Raw genomic sequence first — 25,927 nt, 5'->3', positions numbered from 1 at the left:
ATAATCGCGGAAAAACCATGGAAAAAGAAAACTGATGAACAGGCTAACGAGCAAACGTTCGCTATCTGCGTTTAACGGGTGAAAACCGTTCATTAAAATGAACATACGAACGGGCGTTTGCTAAATAACTAAACCGGGGGAAAAAACCGATCTAAAAAAACGCATCTAGGTTTTCGTATAAAAACCGAACAGTTTTTAGAATAAAACCGACGGCTACCTCGCAGATCGAGACGGTGGTGGCGACGAACTCCGGCGGCGGCGAGCTTTGGCGGCGGGGTGGCGGCGAGTCGGCGGCGCGGCAATGGGGCGGTGGGGTGGCGAGGCGGCGCGGGCGGCGGCGGCGGAGCGGCGGGGTGGCAGCGAGGCGGCGCGGCAACGGGGCGGCGGCGCAACGGCGGCGGCGCCGGCGGCGACGGCGGATCGGGGCTAGGGTTTTGGGGCGGCTCGGGCCTCCGCTTAAAAAGGCTGGCCGGCGAAGTCCTAGTCAGGCATGGCCCGGCTAGGTCGGTTGACTTTTTTTCAAATAATTCCGCTCAGAAAAACGAAGAAAAGAAATACTAAACGGACTCCAAAAATCCTGAAATAAATTTTGCCTATCCTCTAAAAGTACGCCGGACATGGTGAACATTTATTTGGGCCTCTAATGCAATTTCGGAAAACGCATATTTTTCCTAATTCAAATAAAATAGCGATAAAACCCCAAATAAAAACACAAAATGATTTTAATATTTTTCCTCCAACATTTCTTTTATTTTGGATTAGTCATATTATCTCCTCTCATATAATTTTAATATGGAATATTTTTGGGGAGAAAAATAATTAAAACCAAAGTGATCCTTGTTTCAATATTTGATAAAACTCAAATATGAGAACAAGGGAAAATCCCCAACTCTCTCCGAGGGTCCTTGAGTTGCTTAGGATTTCGAGGATCACAAGAACAATGCAATAAAATATGATATGCATGGATGACCTACGTATAACATTCCAAATTGAAAATTTGGGATGTTACATCATTGTTATTGCTAGGTTTAGCATCAACATGAACATCATCATTAATATTATCACTAGGTTCATGTTCATTACCAGATTGTGTTTCAGCATCAGAAATAGAAATATCATTGGGATTCTCAGGTGTGTCAACAACAGGTTCACTAGAAGCATGCAAAGTCCTATCATTTTTCTTTTTCTTCTTCTTAGAATGACTAGGTGCATTAATATTAGTTCTCTGAGAATCTTGCACAATTCTCTTAGGGTGGCCCTCAGGATACAAAGGTTCCCTAGTCATTTTACCCTCTCTAGTCACAACTCTAACAGCATTATCGATTTTATTATTATTTAATTCATTGAGAAAATCATTCTGAGCTTTAAGCACTTGTTCTACTTGAGTGGTAACCATAGAAGCATGTTTACTAATAAGTTTAAGTTCACCTTTAACTCTAGACATATAATCACTTAAGTGTTCAATCATATAAGCATTATGTTTCAATTGTCTACCAACATAAGCATTGAAGTTTTCTTGTTTAACAATAAAATTATCAAACTCATCCAAGCATTGGCTAGCAGACTTATTATAAGGAATATCACCTTCATCAAATCTATAGAGAGAATTTACCTTTACTACTTGTGTCGGGTTATCAAGACCATGTATTTCTTCAATAGGTGGTAAATCCTTAACATCTTCAGCTTTAACACATTTTTCTTTCATAGATTTCTTTCCCTCTTGCATATCTTCAGGACTGAGAAATAGAATACCCCTTTTCTTCAGATTTGGCTTAGGAGTTGGTTCACGAAGTGTCCAATCATTATCATTACTCAACATATTATTCAATAGCAATTCAGCTTGATCAACAGTTCTTTCCCTGAAAACACAACCAACACAACTATCCAGGCGGTCTCTGGAAGCATCGGTTAGTCCATTATAAAAGTTATCAAGTATTTCATTTTTCTTGAGAGGATGATTAGGCAAAGCATTAAGTAATCAAAGAAGCCCCCCAAGCTTGTGGGAGTCTCTTTTCTTCAATTTCCACAAAATTATATGTTTCCCTTAAGGCAGCTTGTTTCTTATGAGCAGGGAAATATTTAGCAGAGAAGTAATAAATCATATCCCGCGGAATACACACACAACCAGGATCAAGAGAATTAAACCATGTTTTAGCATCACCTTTTAATGAGAACGGAAATAACTTAAGGATATAGTAGTAACGAATCTTCTCCTCATTAGTGAACATGGTGGCTATATCATTCAATTTAGTAAGTTATGCCACTGTTTCAGATTCATAGCCATAAAAAGGATCAGATTCAACCAAAGTAATTATCTCAGGATCGACACAGAAATCATAATCCTTATCAGAAGTACAGATGGGTGAAGTAGCAAAAGCAGGGTCATATTTCATTCTAGCATTCAAAGATTTTTCTTCCAGATTAGCTAATAGTTTCTTAAGACCATATCTATCTTTGCAAGCAAAAATGTCTCTAGCAGTTTCTTCATCCATAACATAGCCCTCAGGCACAACAAGCAATTCATATCTAGGGGGAGAATCTTCATCATCACTTTCATCAATATTATCAGTTTCAATAATTTCATTCTCTAACCCTAGCAAGTTGTTTATCAAGAAATTCACCTAATGGCACAGTATTATCAAGCATAGAAGTAGTTTCATCATAAGTATCATGCAAAGCAGAAGTGGCATCATCAATAACATGTGACATATCAGAATAAATAGCAGGAGTAGGTGTCACAAGTTTACTCAAAATAGAAGGTGAATCAAGTGCAGAGCTAGATGGCAATTCCTTACCTCCCCTCGTAGTTGAGGGAAAAATCTTGGTTCTTTCATCTTTCAAATTCCTCATAGTGATCAATAGATATAAATCCCAAGTGACTCAAAGAATATAGCTATGCTCCCCGGCAACAGCACCAGAAAATAGTCTCGATAACCCACAAGTATAGGGGATCGCAACAGTTTTCGAGGGTAGAGTATTCAACCCAAATTTATTGATTCGACACAAGGGGAGCCAAAAAATATTCTCAAGTATTAACAATTGAGTTGTCAATTCAACGGCACCTGAAAGACTTAATATCTGCAGCAAAGTATTTAGTAGCAAAGTAATATGGAAGTAAAGGTAACGGTGGCAAAAGTAACAGCATTGGTTTTGTAGTGATTGTAACAGTGGCAACGGAAAAGTAACTAAGCAAAGAGCAATATGTGAAAAGCTCGTAGGCAATGGATCAGTGATGGATAATTATGTCGAATGCAATTCCTCATGCAACAGTTATAACATAGGGTGACACTGAACTAGCTCCAATTCATCAATGTAATGTAGGCATGTATTCCGAATATAGTCACACATGCTTATGGAAAAGAACTTGCATGACATCTTTTGTCCTACCCTCCCGTGGCAGCGGAGTCCTATTGGAAACTAAGGGATATTAAGGCCTCCTTTTAATAGAGTACAAGACCAAAGCATTAACACTTAGTGAATACATGAACTCCTCAAACTATAGTCATCACCGGGAATGGTCCCGATTATTGTCACTTCGGGGTTACCGGATCATAACACATAGTAGGTGACTATTGACTTGCAAAATAGGATCAAGAACTCACATATATTCATGGAAACATAATAGGTTCAGATCTGAAATCATGGCACTCGGGCCCTAGTGACAAGCATTAAGCATAGCAAAGTCATAGCAACATCAATCTCAGAACATAATGGATACTAGGGATGAAAACCTAACAAAACTAACTTGATTACATGATAAATCTCATCCAACCCATCACCGTCCAGCAAGCCTACGATGGAATTACTCATGCACGGTTGTGAGCATCATGAAATTGGTGATGGAGGAAGGTTGATGATGACGATTGCGACGGATTCCCCTCTACGGAGCCCCGAACGGACTCCAGATCAACCCCCCCGAGAGAGATTAGGGCTTGGCGGCGACTCCGTATCGTAAAACGTGATGAATCCTTCTCCATGATTTTTTCTCCCCAAACATGAATATATAGAGTTGGAATTAAGGTCGGTGGAGCCTCAGGGGGTCCACGAGATAGGGGGCGCGCCCTAGGGGGGTGGGCCATGCCCCATGGGGGTGGGCGCGCCCCCACCCTGATGGACAGGGTGTGGGCCCCTGGTGTTGATTCTTTCGCCAGTATTTTTTATAAATTCCAAAAATATTCTCCGTGAAGTTTCAGGTCATTCCGAGAACTTTTATTTCTGCACAAAAATAACACCATGGCAATTCTGCTGAAAACAGCGTCAGTCCGGGTTAGTTCCATTCAAATCATGCAAGTTAGAGTCCAAAACAAGGTCAAAAGTGTTTGGAAAAGTAGATACGATGGAGATGCATCATAGGTCTAGGGTGAACTACTCACACATCATCGAAGGAACACCAATGAGGACGATGAACCCCTCTATGATCGTGTTCCCCTCCAGCAGAGTGCCGGAATAGGGCTCTAGATTGGATCTTGTTGTTCTAGAACTTGCGGCCACTAAAATTGTGTTTCGCCGACTCCCATAGGGTTCATGGAATATCTGAGAATTTATAGAGCCGAGAGGCGGTGGAAAGAACTCCCATGGGCCCCACAACCCACCGGGGCGCACTAGGGGTCTGGCGCGCCCAGGTATGTGGTGGGGCCCACGGGCCTTCCCTCTAGTGCTTCCTTGGCTCCCAAGTTGTCTTCTGGTCCAAAAAAAACTCCAAAGAGTTTCGCTGCGTTTGGACTCCATTTGATATGGGTATTCCCGAAGTAAAAAACAAGCAAAAAACTGCAACTGGCACTTGGCACTATGTGAATAGGTTAGTCCCAAAACATGATAAAAGTTGCTATAAAATGAAGCTAAAACATCCAAGAATGATAATATAACAACATGGAACAATAAAAAATTATAAATATGTTGGAGAAGTATCAACATACTCAATCTCAATTCTTGCTCGTCCTCGAGTAGGTAAATGATAAAAACATTTTTTTTTATGTGGAATGTTGCCTAACATGTTCATCACATATTATTTTCTTTTGTAGCATGGCCATTTGGACTTTAAGATCGATCAAAGCAATAGAGTATAATTGACATGAAGACTTCAATACTCAAGCATATCAAAAAGTAACCATGTCTTTCAAAATATAAACACTAAAGAAAGCTATCCTTAGCCCATCATGCTCAATCATTGATCCATTCATGAAACACATTCGAATATTAGCTACATCCAATGCACAAGTATGACCATAGTGCTCCCTAGTTGGTGCTTAATTTATAAGAGAAGATGGAGACTCAAATTTTTTTTTGCATAAAGTAAATAGATAGGCCCTTCATAGAGGGAAGTAAAGATTTGTAGAGGTGCCAAAGCTCAAAGCTTAAATCGAGAGATAAAATCTTTTGGGAGGCATACTTTTCCCATCAAAGAAAACGACCGAGTAGTTCCCAATACTTTCCATGCTGGATACATCATATGCGGTTCCCAAACATAAAATAAAGTTTATTCCTTTTTCCACCATTCTTTCACAATCCATGGCTAGCCGTATCCACGTGTTACTTCCATACCAACACTTTCCAAGGAATTTATTATTGACAACATAAAGTAAATTTCTTTTTCATTTCGGGACTAGGCATCCCTATTACCGCCACACTCTCGTGCAATGACAAGTGAATAAACACTCATCTTGAGAATAACGCATCTAGCATGGAAAAAATATTGGCTACCCCCTGCCGCTTCATGAGAGGTACGGGCACACAAAAAGGAAATTCATTTTGAAAATTAGAGTTGGCACATACAAATTTACTTAGAATGGCACGGAAATACCACATATAGGTAGGTATGGTGGACTCATATGGCACAACTTCTTTAAGGATTTTGTATGCACAAGTAGTATTCCCACTTAGTGCAAATGGAGGCTAGCAAATAGATCGAGAAGCAACCAACCAAGAAATAAAATTTCTCATAAACGAGCATTAAGCATAACTAACACTAAAGAATGCACCACAGGTAGGATGTAATTTCATTGCATAACTATTGACTTTCGTGCTTGCATAGGGAATCACAAACCTTAACACCAATATTCTTACTAAAGCATAATTACTCACCAACATGACTCACATATTACTATCATCATATCTCAAAACTATTACACAGAATCAAGTTTATTTTTTCCAATGATCTTCATGAAAGTTTTTATTATATCCCTCTTGATTATCTAACACTTTGAGATTAATTTCATACATTGCAATTGCTTCTGATAAGCTCAAACAAATTTAAGTGAAGAACATGACCATAAAAAATTTCATCTCTCAAAATAATATAAGTGAAGCATGAGAGAATTTCTTTAAAAAATTAATAACTCTCAAATTAATTTAAGTGAAGCATGAGAGTATTTCTTCAAAAATTTAAAGCACACTGTGCTCAAAAAGATATAAGTGAAGTTAGGGAGTCCTAGATTAGGGGGTCTCCGGACAGCCGGATTATATCCTTTGGCCGGACTGTTGGACTATGAAGATACAAGATTGAAGACTTCGTCTCATGTCCGGATGGGACTCTACTTGGCATGGAAGGCAAGCTAGGAAATACGGATATGTATATCTCCTCCTTTGTAACCGACCTTGTGTAACCCTAGCCCTCTCCGGTGTCTATATAAACCGGAGGGTTTTAGTCTGTAGGACACAATAACATACAATCATACCATAGGCTAGCTTCTAGGGTTTAGCCTCTCTGATCTCGTGGTAGATCTACTCTTGTACTACCCATATCATCAATATTAATCAAGCAGGACGTAGGGTTTTACCTCCATCAAGAGGGCCCGAACCTGGGTAAAACATCGTGTCCCCTGCCTCATGTTACCATCCGCCTTAAACGCACAGTTCGGGACCCCCTACCCGAGATCCGCCGGTTTTGACACCGACATTGGTGCTTTCATTGAGAGTTCCTCTGTGTCATCGCCGTTAGGCTTGATGGCTCCTACTATCATCGATAGCGATGCAGTCCAGGGTGAGACTTTTCTCCCAGGACAGATCTTTGTGTTCGGCGGCTTCGCACTGCGGGCCAACTAGCTTTGCCATCTGGAGCAGATCGAAAGTTACGCCCCTGGCCACTAGGTCAGGTTTGGAAGCTTAAACTACACAGCCGATATCCGCGGAGACTTGATATTCGGCGGATTTGAGCCCCTGCCTTGTGCGTCATGCGGTCACGATGAGTACGATTTAGCTCTGCCATCGGACAGTGTTCAGGAAATCACACCGGCAGCCGCTCTGACCCTTAATTCAGAGCCAGTTGCGCCTCCCATGGACGGGTGGATAGACCCCGACACAGAGGCCGCATCGCCAACGGCGATCGAGCCGAATATTGATCTTACCCTTCACGAGAGCCGTGTTGTTAAACTGCCGGATACTTCTTCGGCCACGGAGTCCGAACCGCCTGCGCCCGTTCCTATTGAATCCGGTTGGGTGCCGATCATGGAGTTTACCTCCGCGGATATCTTTCAGCACTCGCCCTTTTGCAACATACTGAATTCATTAAAGTCTCTCTCCTTATCAGGAGAGTCCTGGCCGAAATATGTCCGGCAGGATTGGGATGCGGATGACGAAGAAATTTGCCGCCCACCCACCACCCACTTAGTAGCCACTGTTGATGACTTAACCGACATGCTCGACTCCGACTCCGAAGACATCCACGGTATGGACGACGATGCAGGAGACGAACAGGAACCACTGCCCATAGGGCACTGGACGCCCACTTCATCACATGACGTATACATCATGGACACACCAAAAGAAGACGACGACAAGGAATGGAAGGACGCAACGAAGGGTTGTCCCCTCGAGAAGCAGTCAAAGCGGCAACGTAAGCGCCGCTCTAAATCCCGGCTCGGCAGAAACAACGATCATATAGACCCAGCGTTAGAGCAGGGTGAACCATCGCTGGACCACGGCAGCACGGAGAACCAAACCGAACAACCCAACTCTGTCAAAGATAATAGTCCAGACGACATCACACTGGACAGACACTCGGAGCAACAGAATGCCCATCAAAGGCTCGTTGCCACCGTGAAGAGTCTAAAAAAGCAGAAGCAAAGGCTCAAGGCTGCGCAAGACACACTCAGAATTAGATGGAGTAAAGTGCTCAACACAGCAGCGAAGTACGGCGGTAATCACCCCACCAAGAGCTACCCGAAGCGGAAGTTGCTACCTGAATTCGATGAGGAGGCCTTAGATCCCCCGCAACCAAAAATTAAAATGGCCATCTAGCCGGATAGACGACCTCACGGCCAACATAGAGCAGCAAACAACGCCGCACGTAAGCCAATACGCGATCCACGCGAGGGCTCGCATCAAAAGGACGGCGCAACCAGATCCATCTATGGACCACGCAAGCGCGCTCTAGTATACGATGCAACACAACAAACATCCGAACAACGCGGTACACCCAGGTACAGGGGTGCCGCACACCCCCTATGTTGCACCGACGAGGTGCTGGACCATGAATTTCCATAGGGATTCAAACCCATAAACATAGAGGCATACGACGGAACAACAGACCCAGGGGTATGGATTGAGGACTATATCCTCCATATCCATATGGCTCGAGGAGATGATCTCCACGCCATTAAGTATTTACCCCTCAAACTCAAAGGGCCAGCTCGGCACTGGCTTAAAAGCCTCCCCGAAAGCTCCATTGGAAGCTGGGAAGAGCTCGAAGACGCTTTTCAGGCAAATTTTCAAGGGACTTATGTCCGACCTCCGGACGCAGACGATTTGAGTCATATAACTCAACAGCCCGGAGAGTCAGCCCGAAAGCTTTGGAACAGGTTTCTTACTAAAAAGAACCAAATAGTTGACTGTCCAGACGCCAAAGCCTTGGCGGCTTTTAAGCATAGCGTCCGCGACGAATGGCTTGCCAGACACCTCGGCCAAGAAAAGCCGAGAACAATGGCAGCATTAACAAGCCTCATGACCCGCTTTTGCGCGGGTGAGGACAGCTGGCTAGCCAGATGCAGCACCAGCGACCCAAGTACATCCGAAGTTAGAGATGGAAATGGGAAATCACGATGCAGTAAAAATAATATGCGCCGGAATAAAGAAGACAGCCCGAAGAGCACGGCAGTAAACGCCGGATTCAGAAGCTCTCAGGCAGGTCAGCAAAAGCCGTCCCCTAAAGGCAGCAGAGACGAACTGTCCAGCTTAAACAAAATTCTAGAGCAAATATGTCAGATCCATAGCACCCCTGGTAAACCCGCTAATCATACCCACAGAGAATGTTGGGTCTTCAAGCAATCCGGCAAGCTCAACGCCGTACACAAGGGGGAGGATACACCAAGCGAAGACGAGGATGAGCCTCTCTAGCAAGACACTGGGGAACAAAAGAAATTTCCACCAGAAGTCAAAACAGTGAACGTGTTACACGTGATCAAGGGGAGAAACAAAGCGGCACTCCCAGAGAAATATGCCCAAGGGCCTATCACCGCGGAGTCCTGCCACTGGTCATCTCAACCGATCACTTTCGACCATCGGGATTACCCAGCAAGTATCCGGAGTGCAGGATGGGCTGCCTTGGTATTAGACCCAATAATTGACGGATACCATTTCACACGAGTCCTGATGGACGGTGGCAGCTGTCTAAACCTGATATATCAGGACACAATCTGCAAAATGGGGATAGACCCAACGAAAATTTGCCACAGCAATACTACCTTTAAAGGAGTAACGCCAGGCTCAGGGGCTCATTGCACAGGCTCCGTGCTACTAGAGGTTATATTCGGCTTCCCCGATAACTTTCGTAGCGAAAATTTAACATTCCACATTGCTCCGTTCCAAAGTGGCTATCAAGAACTACTTGGACGCGAAGCTTTCGCTCGCTTTAATGCAATACCGCATTATGCTTCCCTCATGCTTAAGATGCCCGATCCACGTGGCATCATTACAGTGAATGGAAATATTGAGTGATCCTTGCGCGCTGAAGAGAGTGCGACTGCCTTGGCAGCCGCACACTAAAAACGGCCTCACCAACTAAAGCATTTGATAGGTCGTGAAGACCACGAACACGGTTAGATGAGTCTGGCGCAGCTATATGTAATTCACACAGGTTTGATAGGCCACACCCCTATTACAAATACAAGGGGCTCAACGCGCGCGGACTAGTGGCAATTTTTACTCATCTTGATTGTACATGGTTTCTTTAAACCTACCTTTTTGCACGACAACTTTTCACCTAAGTTTCTCTCTTTTACAGATGACCATCGTGCTATACCCGTCCAGGATACGGCACAACGGAGACACAGGCGCAGACGTGCAGCAGGGACCCGTTCCAAGGATTCTTTTTAGATTAAGACCCTACGTAAACCTTTTTTACTGTCTCTTGTTGATACACATCCCTCGGATTCTCAGTACAATTGAGAAGGATGCCGGCGTCTTGGCATGTAGCCACGTTAGAATAATGCATGTACCTGGACAACAGGGGCTTCTTACAAAGGGCACTGTTTAGGCCCGGTTTACACCATAAAGACTGAATACCTTAGGGAGTGTTCGGCGTCACGAGTTTGGCCTTATATGCATCAGCTCCGAATCATGTCTTTGGTCAAATGTTGGGTTTTCCCGGCTCCTGTGTTTTGCTGCCTTACGTTCCGCTCTATCGGCTAAGGCGGCACCAGGAGAACTGCTGCGATTGTGCCCTGGTTCATCCGGATGAGCACCTCAGTAGAGAAAGCCGAAAACTGACTGTCATGATATAGCGTGAGACTGGTCAACCACTCGATGACCAATCGGAATGTTAGAATTCCTCCGCCTTAACGAAGGGCCGTTTCCCGGCCAGGCATGTACGCACCCCGAATTCGGATGAGTGCGGAGCCACCAGGGCCTATATAGTAGCCCCACTGTCAAACTCCTATGGCTAAGTGAAAGTGTTAAAGCATTATAGTCCGGTTGCCTAATTCACTGCGCCATCACCTCCTTATTAGGACCAAGACGTTGGATTAAGTGTGAATACGCGTCTTCTGCGAACACCCCCGCATTATATGCGTGGGGGCTGAAGCCAACGACTGCAATCTTTCAGGTTATACACATGTATACATAAACGGCCGCACAGGAGGCATCATATTACTTTCGGGCAAAAGTATAAATACAGCCTTGATAAATTTCATAAAAACATTGTTTTTACAATGGGAATACATGTCACTCAAACATAATATTCTTCGAGCACTGGGCCTCTATCAAACGAGCACCCTCAAGAACTTCTTCAAAATAGTGCTCGGCAGCCACTCGGCCTATGGCCAAACCCTGCGCCGCAACAGTGGTAGCATCCATCTCCGCCCAGTATGCTTTGACACGGGCAAGGGCCATCTGCGAGCCTTCTATACTCGCTGACCTCTTCATCGCATTAATGCGCGGCACCGCTCCAAGGAACTGTTGCACTAAGCTGAAATGGCTGTTCGGCTTCGATTTTTCTGGCCACAGATGATCTACGACGGACCTCATGGCGAGTCCGGACAATCTATTGAGTTCGGCCCATTCGGCTAGCCGATCAGTTAAGGGAAGCGGACGCTTTGGAACGTTAAATTGCGACCAGAATAGCTTGTCCACTTCACGATCTGTCTGATCTCGGAAGTATTCGGCCGCATCGACAGCACTCGCCGTCAAATCCAGATATGCGTCTGCCGAACTCCACGGCCGATCCAGAGGGGCATACCACGGATCTCCAAACTTCCTCCGCAGCAAAAAGGGCTTCCCAGCCACAATATCACCAGCTTCACGCAGCTCTTCCTTCTTTGCCCTCATGGCAGAGCGGGTGTCTTTGGCCGCCATCGTGGCCTTTTCGAGGTCCGTCGCCTTCGCTTGGTTTTCTTCTTCCAGGAACCAGCAATGGTCGGCAGTGTCTTTTAACTTTACAGCCATCTTGGCCATCTTTTCTTTGCTCTCGCAATGCGCGGCCTTCTCGGCTCTTAACTCTTCGGCCGCCTTTAAAGCGGCCACATTACTAATCCTTGTTTGTTCGTTGGCTCGGGCAAGTTCCGCCCGAAGGGTCTCCATGGCGGCAGCTCCATCTATAGTCACAACATATTAAAGATACTGGCATCATGCTGCTCTTACTATGTGACATTGACCGGAAAAACATTACTTAACTTGTGCCTCGTCAAGCCGCTTGTTAACAAGCTCGATGTCAGCATCTGCCGCATCCAGTTGCCGCTTTAGTTCGGCAAACTCATTAGTCCGGCCAGCCACCGGAGCTCCCATCACCTGCACATAAAGCGGTATGGTTATTACCTGGGACTACGATCCTCTGTTCACCGCCGTTCTCGACGACGACCAGAGTCTCAGGGGCTACTATCTACACAGGGCACACCTAAAAATGTGCGGTACTATCAAAAAGTATATCATTTCATGTACCTCAAAGCCCGTCAGTAGACTCATAAAGGCTTCATGCAATCCGCTTTCGGCGGACGAAATTCTTTCCATCACTGTACTCATCAACGTACGGTGTTCTTCTGAGATGGCCGCTCGCTCCAACAGCTCCGTCAGTACGTCCGGCCGCATACCAGACGGTGCCGGACTCTTTTGTTTGCTCTCTTCAAGAGCCGGGCGCTGGGGACTTCGGGTGACTATAGGATTATCTTCTGGCCTCACCGGATCCGGAGAGGCCCTCCATGATGACACTTCAAGGTCGCCCGCTTCTTGAGCGGGGGAGTCCGGGGGAGGCGTTTCGCTCTCCATCATCTCCGGAAGAAGATCTCCCGAAGACGAGCTCAGCTGAGAAGGGCTAAGATCCGAACTGCAAGATAAACGCTTCGGTTATTTTCCTCAGAGGTAAGGTAGTATATCTCCACTATTAAAGTACTTTTTGATTACTTACAGCACGTTGGAGGGCTGATCCTCGCGCGAACTTTGTGCGGCAAAAGCACCCTCCAAGGCAGGACCCTCTGGTGGAGACTTCTCCCGTTTGGAAGCCTTGGTTTCCGGATCTTCAGAGGCAGTCCTCTTCCTTCCCTGAAGCGAGAGAAGGTCAGATTCTTCCCCTTGGTTATCCTCCTTCACGAAGGCGCTCATTCCCTCGGTTGGAATTGGTAGCGATGGGGGCCCGCTTTCGACCTCATTATTTCCCCCTTTATCTTCCTTTGAGGGCTCCGGGCAAGGTGCTAGCTCGAGCATCTTTTCCAGTACCGGATTCTCCAGACCCTCAGGAAGGGGGGCCGAACACCGAATCATATTTGCCCTTGTTAGCCAGTCCTGGTCAAAGAGCGATTTCTCAAGATGACATCATGGTAAATGAAAGACGGTGTGTTCGGCTAAAGGATTGCTTACTTGGTCGGCGGTACGGTTGCTGCTCAGGCCCACGTCCTCGGTATTATCCGGACACTCTATTTGGGGTCCGAAGAATGATTTGTACATCTCCTCGTGCGTCAGGCCGAGGAAATTCTAAATAGTGCGTGGCCCTTCTGGGTTGAACTCCCACATACGGAGGGGCCAGCGTTTGCAAGGCTGGACTTGACAAACCAGCATGATTTGCACCACCGTAACCAGACTGGAATCTCCTTCGAAGAGATCTTGAATGCGGCTCTGCAATATAGGCACGTCCTTGGCTGGACCCCAGCTCAGTCCTCTACTAATCCATGACATCAGTTGTGGTGGAGGGCCCGAGCGGAAAGCAGGGGCAGCCACCCACTTGGCACTTCTGGGAGCTGTGATGTAAAACCACTCCCGTTGCCATAATCCGGACACCTCTAGAAAGGAACCTTTTGGCCACGAAGCTCCTGCTATCTTGCTTATTAATGCGCCTCCGCATGCTGCATACTACCCCTCGACCATCTTCGGCTTCACGTCAAAGGTCTTGAGCCACATGCCGAAGTGAGGGGTAATGCGGAGGAAGGCCTCACACACGACAATGAATGTCGAGATGTGGAGAAAGGAGTCCGGGGCTAGATCGTGGAAATCTAGCCCATAATAGAACATCAAACCCATGATAAAGGGATCTAGGGTGAGGACTAGGCCTCGGAGGAAGTGGGAGATGAACACAACATTCTCGTTGGGTTCGGGAGTAGGGACGACCTTCCCTCAGGCAGGCAGCCGATGCGAAACCTCGGTGGTCAGGTATCTGGCCTCCCTGAACTTCTTGATATCCTCTTCCGTAACGGAGGAGGGCATCCACCGGCCTTGAAGGCTAGATCCGGACATGATTGAAGGTCCGAAGCACCTGACCTGGGCTTTGGGTGTTAGAACTCGAGGCGGGGGAAGGATTCGATTGAGCACGGGAGGGAAAAAAGTAAAAGCCTTGTCCCTTTATAAAGAGGGTGAATATCAAGCGTCCTCTCCGTAGCCATTTGGGACTTTCCTATAATCTAGGAGTCCTAGACACGGTTGGGTTACCCACAACTGTATTGATGAGAATCCCGTAATTAGGGGAACACGATCTCTGCTTTGACAAGACGTGTCAAGAAACCGCCTCGCATTATGTGTGGAGCTGGTTAAAGAAAAACGGTTCGAATAATCACCGAGCCATGGCATGATGTCATATTGCCAAAACGTGTCAGCAGATTAAGATTTGTGGAAATATTATTCTCTCTACGGTGGTATGTGGAATTTATTTTGCAGGATCGGGCACTATCCTTGTATTCAAATTCTTCTGTGATGTATTCGGAGGAAGAACCCGCCTTGCAATGCCGAAGACAACACTGCGCACCGGACTCATCGTCATTGAAGCCTGGTTCAGGGGCTACTGAGGGAGTCCTGGATTAGGGGGTCTCCGGACAGCCGGATTATATCCTTTGGCCGGACTGTTGGACTATGAAGATACAAGATTGAAGACTTCGTCTCGTGTCCGGATGGGACTCTACTTGGCGTGGAAGGCAAGCTAGGCAATATGGATATGTATATCTCCTCCTTTGTAACCGACCTTGTGTAACCCTAGCCCTCTCCGGTGTCTATATAAACCGGAGGGTTTTAGTCCGTAGGACACAATAACATACAATCATACTGTAGGCTAGCTTCTAGGGTTTAGCCTCTCTGGTCTCGTGGTAGATCTACTCTTGTACTACCCATATCATCAATATTAATCAAGCAGGACGTAGGGTTTTACCTCCATCAAGAGGGCCCAAACCTGGGTAAAACATCGTGTCCCCTGCCTCCTGTTACCATCCGTCTTAGACACACAGTTCGGGACCCCCTACCCGAGATCCGCCGGTTTTTACACCGACATGAAGCACTAGAGCAATTCCATAGATCAAAAAATTTACATGAAGCACATCGAGCTATTCTAACAAATCATAGCATAATTATGGCTCTCTCAAATAGGTGTGTCCAACAAGGATGATTGCGACAAATTAAAAAGCAAAACAAGCAAAGACTCATATGATACAAGACGCTCCAAGCAAAACTCATGATATGTGATGAATAATAATATAGCTCCAAGTAAAATTACTGATGGTTGTTAGAAGAAAGAGGGGATGCCTTCTGGGGCATCCCCAAGCTTAGTTGCTTGGTTCTAACTTGGGTATTAACATGGGGTGCCATGGGCATTCCCAAGCTTAGGCTCTTTTCACTCCTTATTCCTTCATCCATCGTGATCTCACCCAAAACTTGAAAACTTCAATCACACAAAACTTTCGTGAGATCCGTTAGTATAATAAAGCAAATCACCACTTTAAGTACTATTGTGAACCCATTCATATTTTATTATTGCATTATACTTACCTGTATTATAACTTCACCATGGCTTATACCCATCGATACATTCCATAGATTCACCAAAATAAGCACGCAATGCAACAAAAATAGAATATGTCAAAAACAGAACAGCTTGTAGTAATCTGGACTTTGACCATACTTTTATAATGCCAAAAATTCTGGAAAATTAGGACAACATACGCAATTTGTATATCAATCTTGCGTAATGAATTCAGAATTTTATCACGCTCCACCAAAGCACATCAATTCTTCTACTGGACGCAAAAGTTTCTGTTTTTCAACAAGATCAAAGCAAGTATCACCCAACATGATCCCAAAGGCTTTACTTGGCACAAACACTAATTAAAACATTAAAAACACATTAATAACAGTACATAATTGTGCAAACACTCAATAACAGAAATAAAAAGGTAAAAATAAATTTTACTCATTGGGTTACCTCCCGACAAGCGCTAACGTTTATGCCCCTAGCTATGCGCAATGCATAGATTCAAGTATATTCATCTTTCTTCTTATTTTCCATAGATGTGTTTTTGCCAAGAGGTTTCTCAAATATAACTTGAAACACATTGTCCATATAAATTTTAGCATTATCAAGTTGTCCATCTTTATACCCCCTTTGATTCTCGGCTACAATCCATGAATATTGTTGATTAACAATTTAACATCATTAAAAACTTGTTGGATCATATCCAAAATGGGGGTTTCCTTTTTAAGGTTCTCATAAAATATTTGATTATTTCCAAGCAAATGTCTTAACACATAGTCATCATTGTAAAGGATCTCATCTATTACCGGTTTTTCACGGTTCATACCAGAAAAATCAAAATTTCCCTAGCTTCCCGTACTATGTGATCAAATTCCTTCGTAAGAACAAGGGTAGCTAACTTATTAGCTTTCGGATCCTTCATAATGGGTAGCTCATAAAAAAATCTTTGCAAGGTAGGATGAGTACCGTTAAATCTATTTTCAAGTTTTAGAACTAGCGCTGAAATAGCTTTTGCATAAGTTTTAGTTCTTTTAAGTATAGGGGCATCATCACAAGTCTAAGTTCCAACACAATTGAACAATTCTTTGATAGGTTATTTTCCTATAACGTTCCCTTGTCACAAAACAAAAGTTTTAGCATCCAGATTGCTAGATCGTCCAATTTTAGGAGTTCGTCCATCATCTGTTTCTGCCATACCAAAGTAACTCATGATGATAAGTTCAAGCAAACAAAAGATCGAATGGGAAAAAGGCGAACGAAAAAGATGGCAAATAAAGGACAAATTTTTGTGAAGTGGGGGAGATGTAAATGAGAGGCAAATTACAAATAATATAAATTGCAAGGAGATGATATTTGTGATTAGGAACCTGATAGATGTTGATGATGTCTCCCCGGCAATGGTGCCAGAAATTATTTTGCCAATAGCTTGAATCTATGTCGGTATTTCCCCAAAGAGGAAGGGATGATGCAACACATCTATGGTAAGAATTTCCCTTAGTTATGAAACCGAGGTTATCAATCCAGTAGGAGAACCAAGCAACACTATGTAAATAGTAAATGCACACAAACAATAAATAGTTGCAACCCAACGCGTAAGAGGGGCTGTCAATCCCTCAACGGTAAAAAGATAGATTAAATTGTATGAGATTTGATAAATAGGTCTAGCAAAAACACAAAATAAAATAAGTAAAGAAAAAGTGCAGCATGGTATTTTTGGGTTTTTGGAATAATAGATCTGGAAATAATATGATAAAAGATAGACCCGGGGGATGTAGATTTCACTAGTGGCTTCACACGAGAAAATAGCATACGGTGGGTAAACAAATTACCATTAGGCAATTGATAGAAGAGCAAATAATTATGACGATATCCCAGGCAATGATCATGTATATAGGCATCACGTCCAAGATTAGTACACCGACTCCTGCCTGCATCTACTACTATTACTCCACACATCGACCGATATCCAACATGCATCTAATGTATTAAGTTCATGGAGAAACAGAGTAATGCAATAAGAACAATGACATGATGTAGACAAGATCAATTCATGTAGTAATAGACCCCGTCTTTTATCCTTAATAGGAACGATACATACGTGCCTCGCTACCCCTTTTGTCACTCGGTGAGGACACCGCAAGATTGAACCCTGCTACTTCTTGAGCTTGCGTTGATTTTTCCCTTGAAGAGGAAAGGGTGATGCAGCAAAGTAGAGATAAGTATTTCTCTTAGTTAGAGAACCAAGGTATCAATCCAGTAGGAGGTACCAGCAAGTCCCCGATCTATGCACCTGCACAAACAATCAAACACTTGCACCCAATGCGATAAAGGGGTTGTCAATCCCTTCACGATTAATTGCAAAGGTGAGATCTGATAGAGATAGATAAAACTAACGAAAAGATAAAATATTTTGGGTTTTTTTGGTTTATAGATCTGAAAAATAAAAGATTGCAAAATAGTAGATTGGAAACTAATATGATGGAAAATAGACCCGGGGCCATAGGTTTCGCTAGAGGCTTTTCTCATGAAGGCAACTAATCCGGTGGGTGAACAAATTACTGTCGAGCAATTGATAGAAAAGCGCAAAGTTATGACGATAGCCAAGAGAATGATTATGCATATAGGCATCACGTCCGAGACAAGTAGACCGAGTCCTGCCTGCATATACTACCATTACTCCACACGTCGACTGTCGGTGGGAAACGACGCCTATGGGGTCACTGGGATCCCTTCTACGGTTGGCGGGCGCGGGGTTGTGCGAAGAGCGGGTCTGGCGGTCAGCACACAAATCGTTTACCCAGGTTCGGGCCGCGGAGACGCATAAAACCCTAGTCCTGCTTGTATGTGTATTGAGCTGTTCTTGTGTTCTTGAACTAGCTGTAGTGGCTTTCTAGTCCAAAAGATCCGAATCCTCCTCCAGTACGCCTTGGGCCTCCTTTTATAGACAAAAAGGGGTTGCCATAGTGGCACACAGGAGGTGGGAAGGTGTACAGGGGCTGAGTCTATCCCCTAGCACCGTCAGACAAATGCATTTAATGCGTTGCCGACGTGCCCCTCTCGCTTTATTGGGGACGGCAAGGAAGCTCGTCCTAGCTGTCATCGCCTCGCCTGGCTCCAACGCGCGTCCAAGCTGACGAGGCATTGTAGTGCCACGTTGGCCGGTCGCTGGGCTGGCGCGGTGGTGGAGCCTTCACGAAGATCTGCATGCCACCACGCAAGTGCTTGCTAAGTTGGTGTAGAGGCTGCGCGCTGCCACGCAGATGCTTGTTCAGTTGGTCGAGCTGGCAGCTGTATGGGAGCGGCGGTGGAGTCTTTGGCAAACGCGGGCCTGGCTGCAGCCCCGCAGGCGTCCTCGGCAAGGGTCTTGCCGAGGTCCCGGCAAGGGTCTCGCTGCGGCACCACGGTCGTCCCCGGCAAGGACCTTGCCAGGGGTCTCGTGGATTTCCATGGCAAGGATCTCGCCAAGGATCGCCGTCTTCTGGTTTCCATCTAATCTTGTGTGCCTATGATCTCTACAAAGATCTGCATTCCACCACGGAGGCGCCTCCCGAGCCTTGGTTCCAATACGGCATAGGAACCCCTTAGGCTCAAGGGTGGCATGCTCTGCTGGCGTTAGGCAAGTTGCCTCGGCAAGGATCTTGCCGAGGCTGCGGAAGCCACCCCGGCAAGAGTCTTGCCGGGGGAGTCCACCTCGCCCTCTTGCTCTCTTTGCGCCTCTGGTCTGGGCATTGCTCCGGCATCCCTCCCCTGCCCTGCTTAGTGTGGCCGTGGGCGCGGCTCTGACTGCCCGTGCATAGGTTAAGGGGTGCAAAAGGAGAGCCCCTACTTTTGTACATCGATAGGAGCCCCCGAGCCTGGGCCACACATAAGCACGACGCGTTGTTGGGCTAGTCCCAGAACGGTGCACGGGCAGGTGGGGCGGATTTTTACCGCAGTAATTTCCCTCCGCTGCGCTTCCCCACGACCCGCGTTGAACGCGCGATGTGGAGGGTCATGCGTGACGTGAGGGTCGTGCATGGGGCGGTTTCCGCACGCATGTGTCACATCGTGGTAAAGAGGCAGCTCGCGCCTTCCCCGTAAAAAGAGGAAAACACAGAGGCGTGTGGCTCATTTACTGAATGGGCTCGGGTTGTGGTCTTCAAGGCTCCCGCGCCCCACGACCACGGGGTGGAGAATAGCCGCCTCATCTGTCCCTTCGGTTTCTGCTCGTCTGCCACGTGTCCCCCATGCTTTGAAGGTGGTAGGCGGTGGGTGCGGGCCTTGAATGGCGAGGCGGGGAAACAGGCCGCTGCTGATTGGGGCAGTGGGTCGGCCTCGATTCCCTGTGCCCCTGATGGTTGGATTGGCTGAGTGGGGCGGAGGAGTCCCGACCCCGTCCCTTTATAAGAAGGGGGGAGGGGGATGGCCTCCCACAATCTTTCATCATCCCTCTCCTTCCACCTCGGCTCCACTCTTTCATCTATCATGGTGAGAGGGGGCACCAGTCCTTTGACGGTGGCGGCGAGGGTCTCCACTCGACAGCGCGTCCCTCCTTCCCAAGAGCCCGTGGTGGCGGAGCCGGCCACGAGAGGAAGGGGAGGGGGCGAGGTCAAGGTCGGCGTGGCGCTCGGGGAAGAGGGGACGGGGCGGCGCACCGACCCTGCCTCCACTAGCGATGCCTCCTCCGATGGAGGGCCATGTTGGGGACCAGCCTCACGAGTTCTTCATCAAGCTGCGTCGGGCACCGCACCGTCGCCTTCGCCTTCCCACGCCATTCGCTCGGGAGATGGAGCTCGATCTGCCCCAAACCCTGAGGCGGCACATGAGGGGCTGCGGGAATGGCGGCACGCGGGTCGAGTCGACTTCCCCGCCCCTCGGGTCATGTATCTTCGTCGCGGGTGGAAGACCTTCGCTCGCATCCATAGCCTGACGATGGGGCTCGTTCTCTATTTCAAATTAATGGAGAATGGCCTGCTCTCTGTCAAGGTCTTTGGAGACTCTCGGACTCACCTGAAGTGCTGCGAGGAGAGCTCCTCCGACGATGAAGACTCCTCCTCAAGTGGGAGTGATGAGGAGGACAACGACAGCAACGATGAGAGTGTCGAGCGGGGGCACGTCGACCTCGTCTCTGACTGACCGTCACCCTCCCTTCACCGTGTGCTCTGCCGAGGGCCTTCCTCGTCAAGCTCTCCATCGGCGCGTTCCTCGTACCTTCCTTTTTGCATTTATCTGCCACACCTGGGAGGAAAGGGGCAAGAATGGGGATCACGGGGCACTTATCTTTTCTAGTTCATAAGCCTGCAGGCACTTGTTAGATTTCAAATTTTGTAATCCCCCTTCCTGTGTACCCGTTCTGTATGAATTGCACTTGTTCACAATGTATGAATGAAAGGAAGGGTGCTGCCGGGTTCTGTTTGCGCGTGGGTGAGGGCCACACCGAGGAACGCGTCCTCATTATCTTAAGATAAACATGGTCTCCCGGCAACAGGTCCTTGCCTTCCTCCTGCTTTACGGCCCGACTACGCTCACGCTCTTGGCGGAGGTAATGGCCGAGTAGGATTAGGCCTTTCGCTCGCCCTTTTCCCACCGCACTACAACCAAGTTCTGGCCCAAAGTAAAGTTTTCGGGCACAGAACGGAGGGGGCAAGATGGTACGAGAGCGAGCGAAGACTTATAAGTTCAAGGTTCACATGGGCGCAAGGAGGGGGGGAGAAAAACTTATCTGACGTTGCAGCCCCCGGCAACCTTGACCTGCCACGGTTGGATCCTCGTGTTCGGAGCCCCCGGCAACCTTGGTTAGCCAGGGCCGGAGCACCGACCCATTCTTTCTCCTCCCAATAGCTCAGCAGAAATGTCCATGTACCTTGCGAACCAAAAAGGACGGAAAGGAACAGAATGACACACACTCGACCTCTAAGCTAGGGGTTAGCCGCCGCTAAGCACTATCAACCCTAACCGAGGGAGAGACTCAACCTAGCATGCATGCTATAACTTAGGGCGCCGGCGCTTCGTTTATTTATGCTTAGGGTACAAACGGTGGTTTGCCGAGGGGCCTGGCAACCGCGCCTTATGGGTAGAACTTGCGAAGATGTTCGATGTTCCAGGAGTTGCTCACTGGAACACCATCGTTAGTCTCCAGGCGAACTACGCCAGGCCTGGTGACTCGTATTACCTAATAAGGGCCCTCCCACTTCGGCGTTAACTGGTTGGAATTCTTGGCCGACTGAACGTGCCGAAGAACAAGGTCGCCTTCCTCAAAGCTTCAGGCATGAACCTTGCGGCTATGGTAGCGGCGCAAAGCTTGTTGGTAGCACGTTGCTCGCACAGCCGCCCGAAGACGATCTTCCTCAAGGAGTGTCGCGTCATCTTGCCGCAATTGCTCTTGCTCAAGCTCATCATAAGCGAGCACTCGAGGTGACCCGTATGTGAGTTCCGTGGGGAGAACTGCTTCTGCCCCATAAACGAGGGAGAAGGGTGTCTGACCGGTGGCTCGATTTGGCGTCGTCCTGATTGACCAAAGAATCGTCGGCAATTGATCAATCCAGCGTCGTCCGCACCTACGTAGCCTATCAAAAGTCCTTGTCCGGAGGCCTCGCAACACTTCAACATTCGCCCTCTCAGCCTGGCCATTGCTTCGTGGATGTGCAACAGAAGCAAAACAGACCTTGCTGCCGAGGTCTTGGATGTACTGCATGAAGGCGTGGCTCGTGAACTGGTTGCCGTTGTCGGTGATGATCCTGTTTGGCACACCGAAACGGCAAACTAGCCCCTTGAAGAATTTGACGGCCGATTGTGCTGTCACCTTTCTCACTGTCTCCACCTCCGGCCACTTTGTGAACTTGTCGATTGCAACGTTCAAGTACTGAAAGCCCCCGACAGCACGGGGAAAGGGGCCCAATATGTCGAGCCCCCAGACCGAGAATGGCCAGGAGAGAGGGATTGTTTGGAGCGCTTGAGCTGGTTGATGAAGCTTCTTTGAATGGAACCGACACGCTTCACACTTGTTTACTAGTGCCGTTGCATCCTGGAGGGCGGTGGGCCAGAAGAAACCTTGCCGGAATGCCTTGCCGGCAAGGGCCCTCGACCCTATGTGGGAGCCACATATGCCTCCATGTATCTCTGCCAACAACTCCAGTCCTTCCTCCCAAGGAATGCACTTCAATTTCACACTGTTCGATCTTTTCCTGTACAGGACATCATCGACGAACTGATACATGGCAGACCGATAGGCTACTTTCTTTGCTTCTTCCTGCTCCTCAGGGAGTTCCCCTGTTTGGAGGAATCGGATGGTATGTTGTGCCCATGCCGGAGCCTGAGGCTCGACGGCAAGGACCAGAGGCACTTCCTCGGCCATGGGAGCAGCTGTCTCTACAGCCAGGACTTGACGCCCCGCCGGAGCCGGTTGCCCCATGACTGGCTCAATGCCCACGGCAACATCCTTGCCGACGGCTCCTGGGAGCTCGGCGGGAAAGTACTTGTCGGGGCCTGATTTCCTTTGCCTGTTCTACTCTGTTGATGGTTCAACGGATGGTTGAGTCAGCCGAAGCACAAAAGTACCTGGTTCCACAGGTAGTTTGAAGGCAGCGCGCTTCGACAGGTAGTCGGCGATGTCGTTCTCCACTCGGGGAACATGCTCCGCCTGTATACCGTCAAAGCGCTCCTCCAGCTTCCTCACCTCATCCACATAGGCCTCCATCAACGAGCTTTGATAATCTTTGTTGACTTGTCTGACAACAAGCAGCAAATCACCCCTGACGATGAGCTTCTTGATCCCGAGGTCTGCCGCGATCCTGGGACCGGCAAGCAACCCCTCGTATTCAGCAGTGTTGTTTGTGGACATCTCCCTGGGAAAGTGCATCTGGATTACATACTTGATGTGCTCTCTGGTGGGTGTGACGAACAGCACACCAACGCCGGCGCCATGCAGCGAGAAAGCCCCATCAAAGTACATAATCCAGTTGTGACTTGCCTCCTTGCCGGGTTGGGTGGTCTCCTGGATCTCTTCGTCTAGCGTCAAGGTCCACTCGGCAATGAACTCTACCAATACTCTGCTCTGGATTGTCGAAGTACTTTCAAACTTCAAACCAAAGCTTGACAGCTCCACAACCCACTCCACAATCCTCCCGGTTGCATCTGGGTTATTCAATATCCGTTGCAACGGGAGGCGGGTGACGACAGTAATCTCGTGTGCCTGGAAGTAATGACGCAGCTTCCTCGAGGCCCTAAGGAGGCCGAAGAGCAATTTCTGCACACCGGAGTACCTTGAGTAGCCCCCTGCAAGAGGGAGCTGACAAAGTAAACCAGGTGTTGCATCATTTTCTTCTTCGGCAGATCTCCATCTGGTTGCGTAGGCCCTGCTCCGCCAGTGTCCAGGGGCCTTACCTCTTCATCGACCTCCCTATGCACCACTAGTGCGGCACTGACCACTTGGTTCATTGCCACCAGGTACAGCAGCAACGGTTCTTGGGGTTTGGGCGCAACCAGTATCGGTGTAGAAGAGAGGTATTTCTTCAAATCCTGCAGCGCTACTTCGGCCTCTGGGGTCCATTCCATTGGGCCAGCCTTTTTCAAGATTTTGAAAAAGGGAAGGGCACGCGCAGCAGACCTGGAGATGAATCTGCTCATGGAGGCAACGCACCTAGTGAGCCGACGCACGTCCTTGATCCGCTTGGGTGCCGTAATCTGCTCAATAGCCTTGATCTTGTCTGGGTTTGCCTCGATCCCATGCAGTGACACAAAGAACTCGAGAAGTTTGCTGGACAGAACGCCGAAGACACACTTCTCAGGGTTCAACTTGAGGTTGATCTTGCGCAGATTTGCAAACGTCTCTTCCAGATCTTGTACAAGTGTTGCCCTGTCTTTGGTTTTGACCACTATGGCATCCATATAAGCTTCCATATTTCTATGTAGCTGGGGCTCAAAACCAATCTGGACCGCCCTTACAAACGTCGAGCCAGCACTCTTCAACCCGAAAGGCATCCGTAAAAAGCAATATGTGCCACATGGGGTGATGAACGCTGTCTTCTCTTCGTCTTCTTTCGCCATGAAGATTTGGTGGTACCCCGAGTAAGCGTCAAGGAGCGATAGCAGGTCACACCCAGCCGTGGAGTCAACAATCTGGTCAATGCGTGGCAACGGGAAAGGGTCCTTGGGACAAGCCTTATTGATATATGTGTAGTCAATGCATAGCCTCCACTTCCCATTCGCCTTGCGCACTACTACCGGATTGGCCAACCACGTCGGATAGAGTACTCCTCTCACCAAACCTGCCGCTTCCAACTTCCTGATCTCTTCCGTGATGAACTCCTGGCGTTCCAAAGCTTGCTTCCTGACCTTCTGCTTGATGGGTTGCGCATGAGGACAAACAACAAGATGGTGCTCAATCACCTCCCTGGGAACACCGGGGATGTCGGATGCTTGCCATGCAAACACGTTGACATTCGCCCACAGGAAGGTGACGAGTGCGCTTTCCTATTTGCTGTCCAGGGTGGAGCTTATGGTGAAAGCCCACACATGCCATCCTCCTCGATAGACACCCTCTTGGTCTCTGGTGGCGCAGCTCTGGATTTCTTGCTCTTGCCGGTGGAGCTCTCTGGCACATCCTCGACGGGAGCACAACACTCCGAAGAGGTGCGCTTGTCGGAGTGGGTGCGAGAGGTCTTGCTGGTCTTCTTCCCTGCCGGGGCCCCAGCGGCAGGAGCGAGTGCCTTGGCAGCAGTCACTGCAACTGCTTCCCAGTGGAGTTGGTCGGCGCAGATTAGTGCATCCTTCTTGTCGGAGGGGACGGTGATGATGGTCATCGGTCCCGGCATCTTCAGCGTGTTGTAGGTGTAATGCGACGCCGCCATAAACTTGGCCAGTGCCGAGCGGCCGAGAGTCCCGTTGTAGGGCAAGGGGATCTGGCTACATCGAAAACAATCCTCTCCGTCCTATAGTTTAACTCACCTCCAAACGTTACGGGCAACGTGACCTTACCCTTCGGCTGGCTCCTCCCCGGGTTGACCCCTTGAAACGTGCCCGTCTCTTCGAGGTCTCCATCCGGAATCTGCAGCCTTTTGACCACAACGGGCGAGATCAAGTTCAGACCGGCCCCGCTGTCAACCAGCATCTTCGTCACCTTGAGGTTGCGTATTGTTGGCGAGACCAACAACGGCAAACACCCGACCGCAATCGTGTGGTCAGGGTGGTCCTCAGCATCGAAAATGATAGGTGTGCTAGACCATTTCAGTGGCCTCTGAGCATCGAGGGATGGTTCCGTTGCTGTAATCTCACGCGCCCACTACTTGAGTTGGCGGTGAGAAG

General features: G+C 47.9%; 1 protein-coding gene across 1 annotated transcript in view; it reads right to left on the bottom strand.

Annotated features, from left to right (window-relative positions):
* Positions 1-23,321, bottom strand: part of LOC147971086 (uncharacterized) — a 45,580-nt gene extending 22,259 nt beyond the window's left edge. The window contains exon 1 of the mRNA XM_087523817.1: positions 23,183-23,321. Within this exon, the coding sequence (XP_087379943.1) occupies positions 23,183-23,321 (139 nt within the window). The remainder of the gene's footprint in view (positions 1-23,182) is intronic.
* Positions 23,322-25,927: the final 2,606 nt, after the last annotated feature.

Source organism: Triticum urartu, chromosome 5A (genome assembly GCF_056163025.1).
Source record: "Triticum urartu cultivar PI428250 chromosome 5A, HENAU_Tu73, whole genome shotgun sequence".
Taxonomy (NCBI): Eukaryota; Viridiplantae; Streptophyta; class Magnoliopsida; order Poales; family Poaceae; genus Triticum; species Triticum urartu.
Note: the sequence above shows the minus strand (reverse complement) of the source record. Positions and strands in the feature narration are given on the sequence as shown.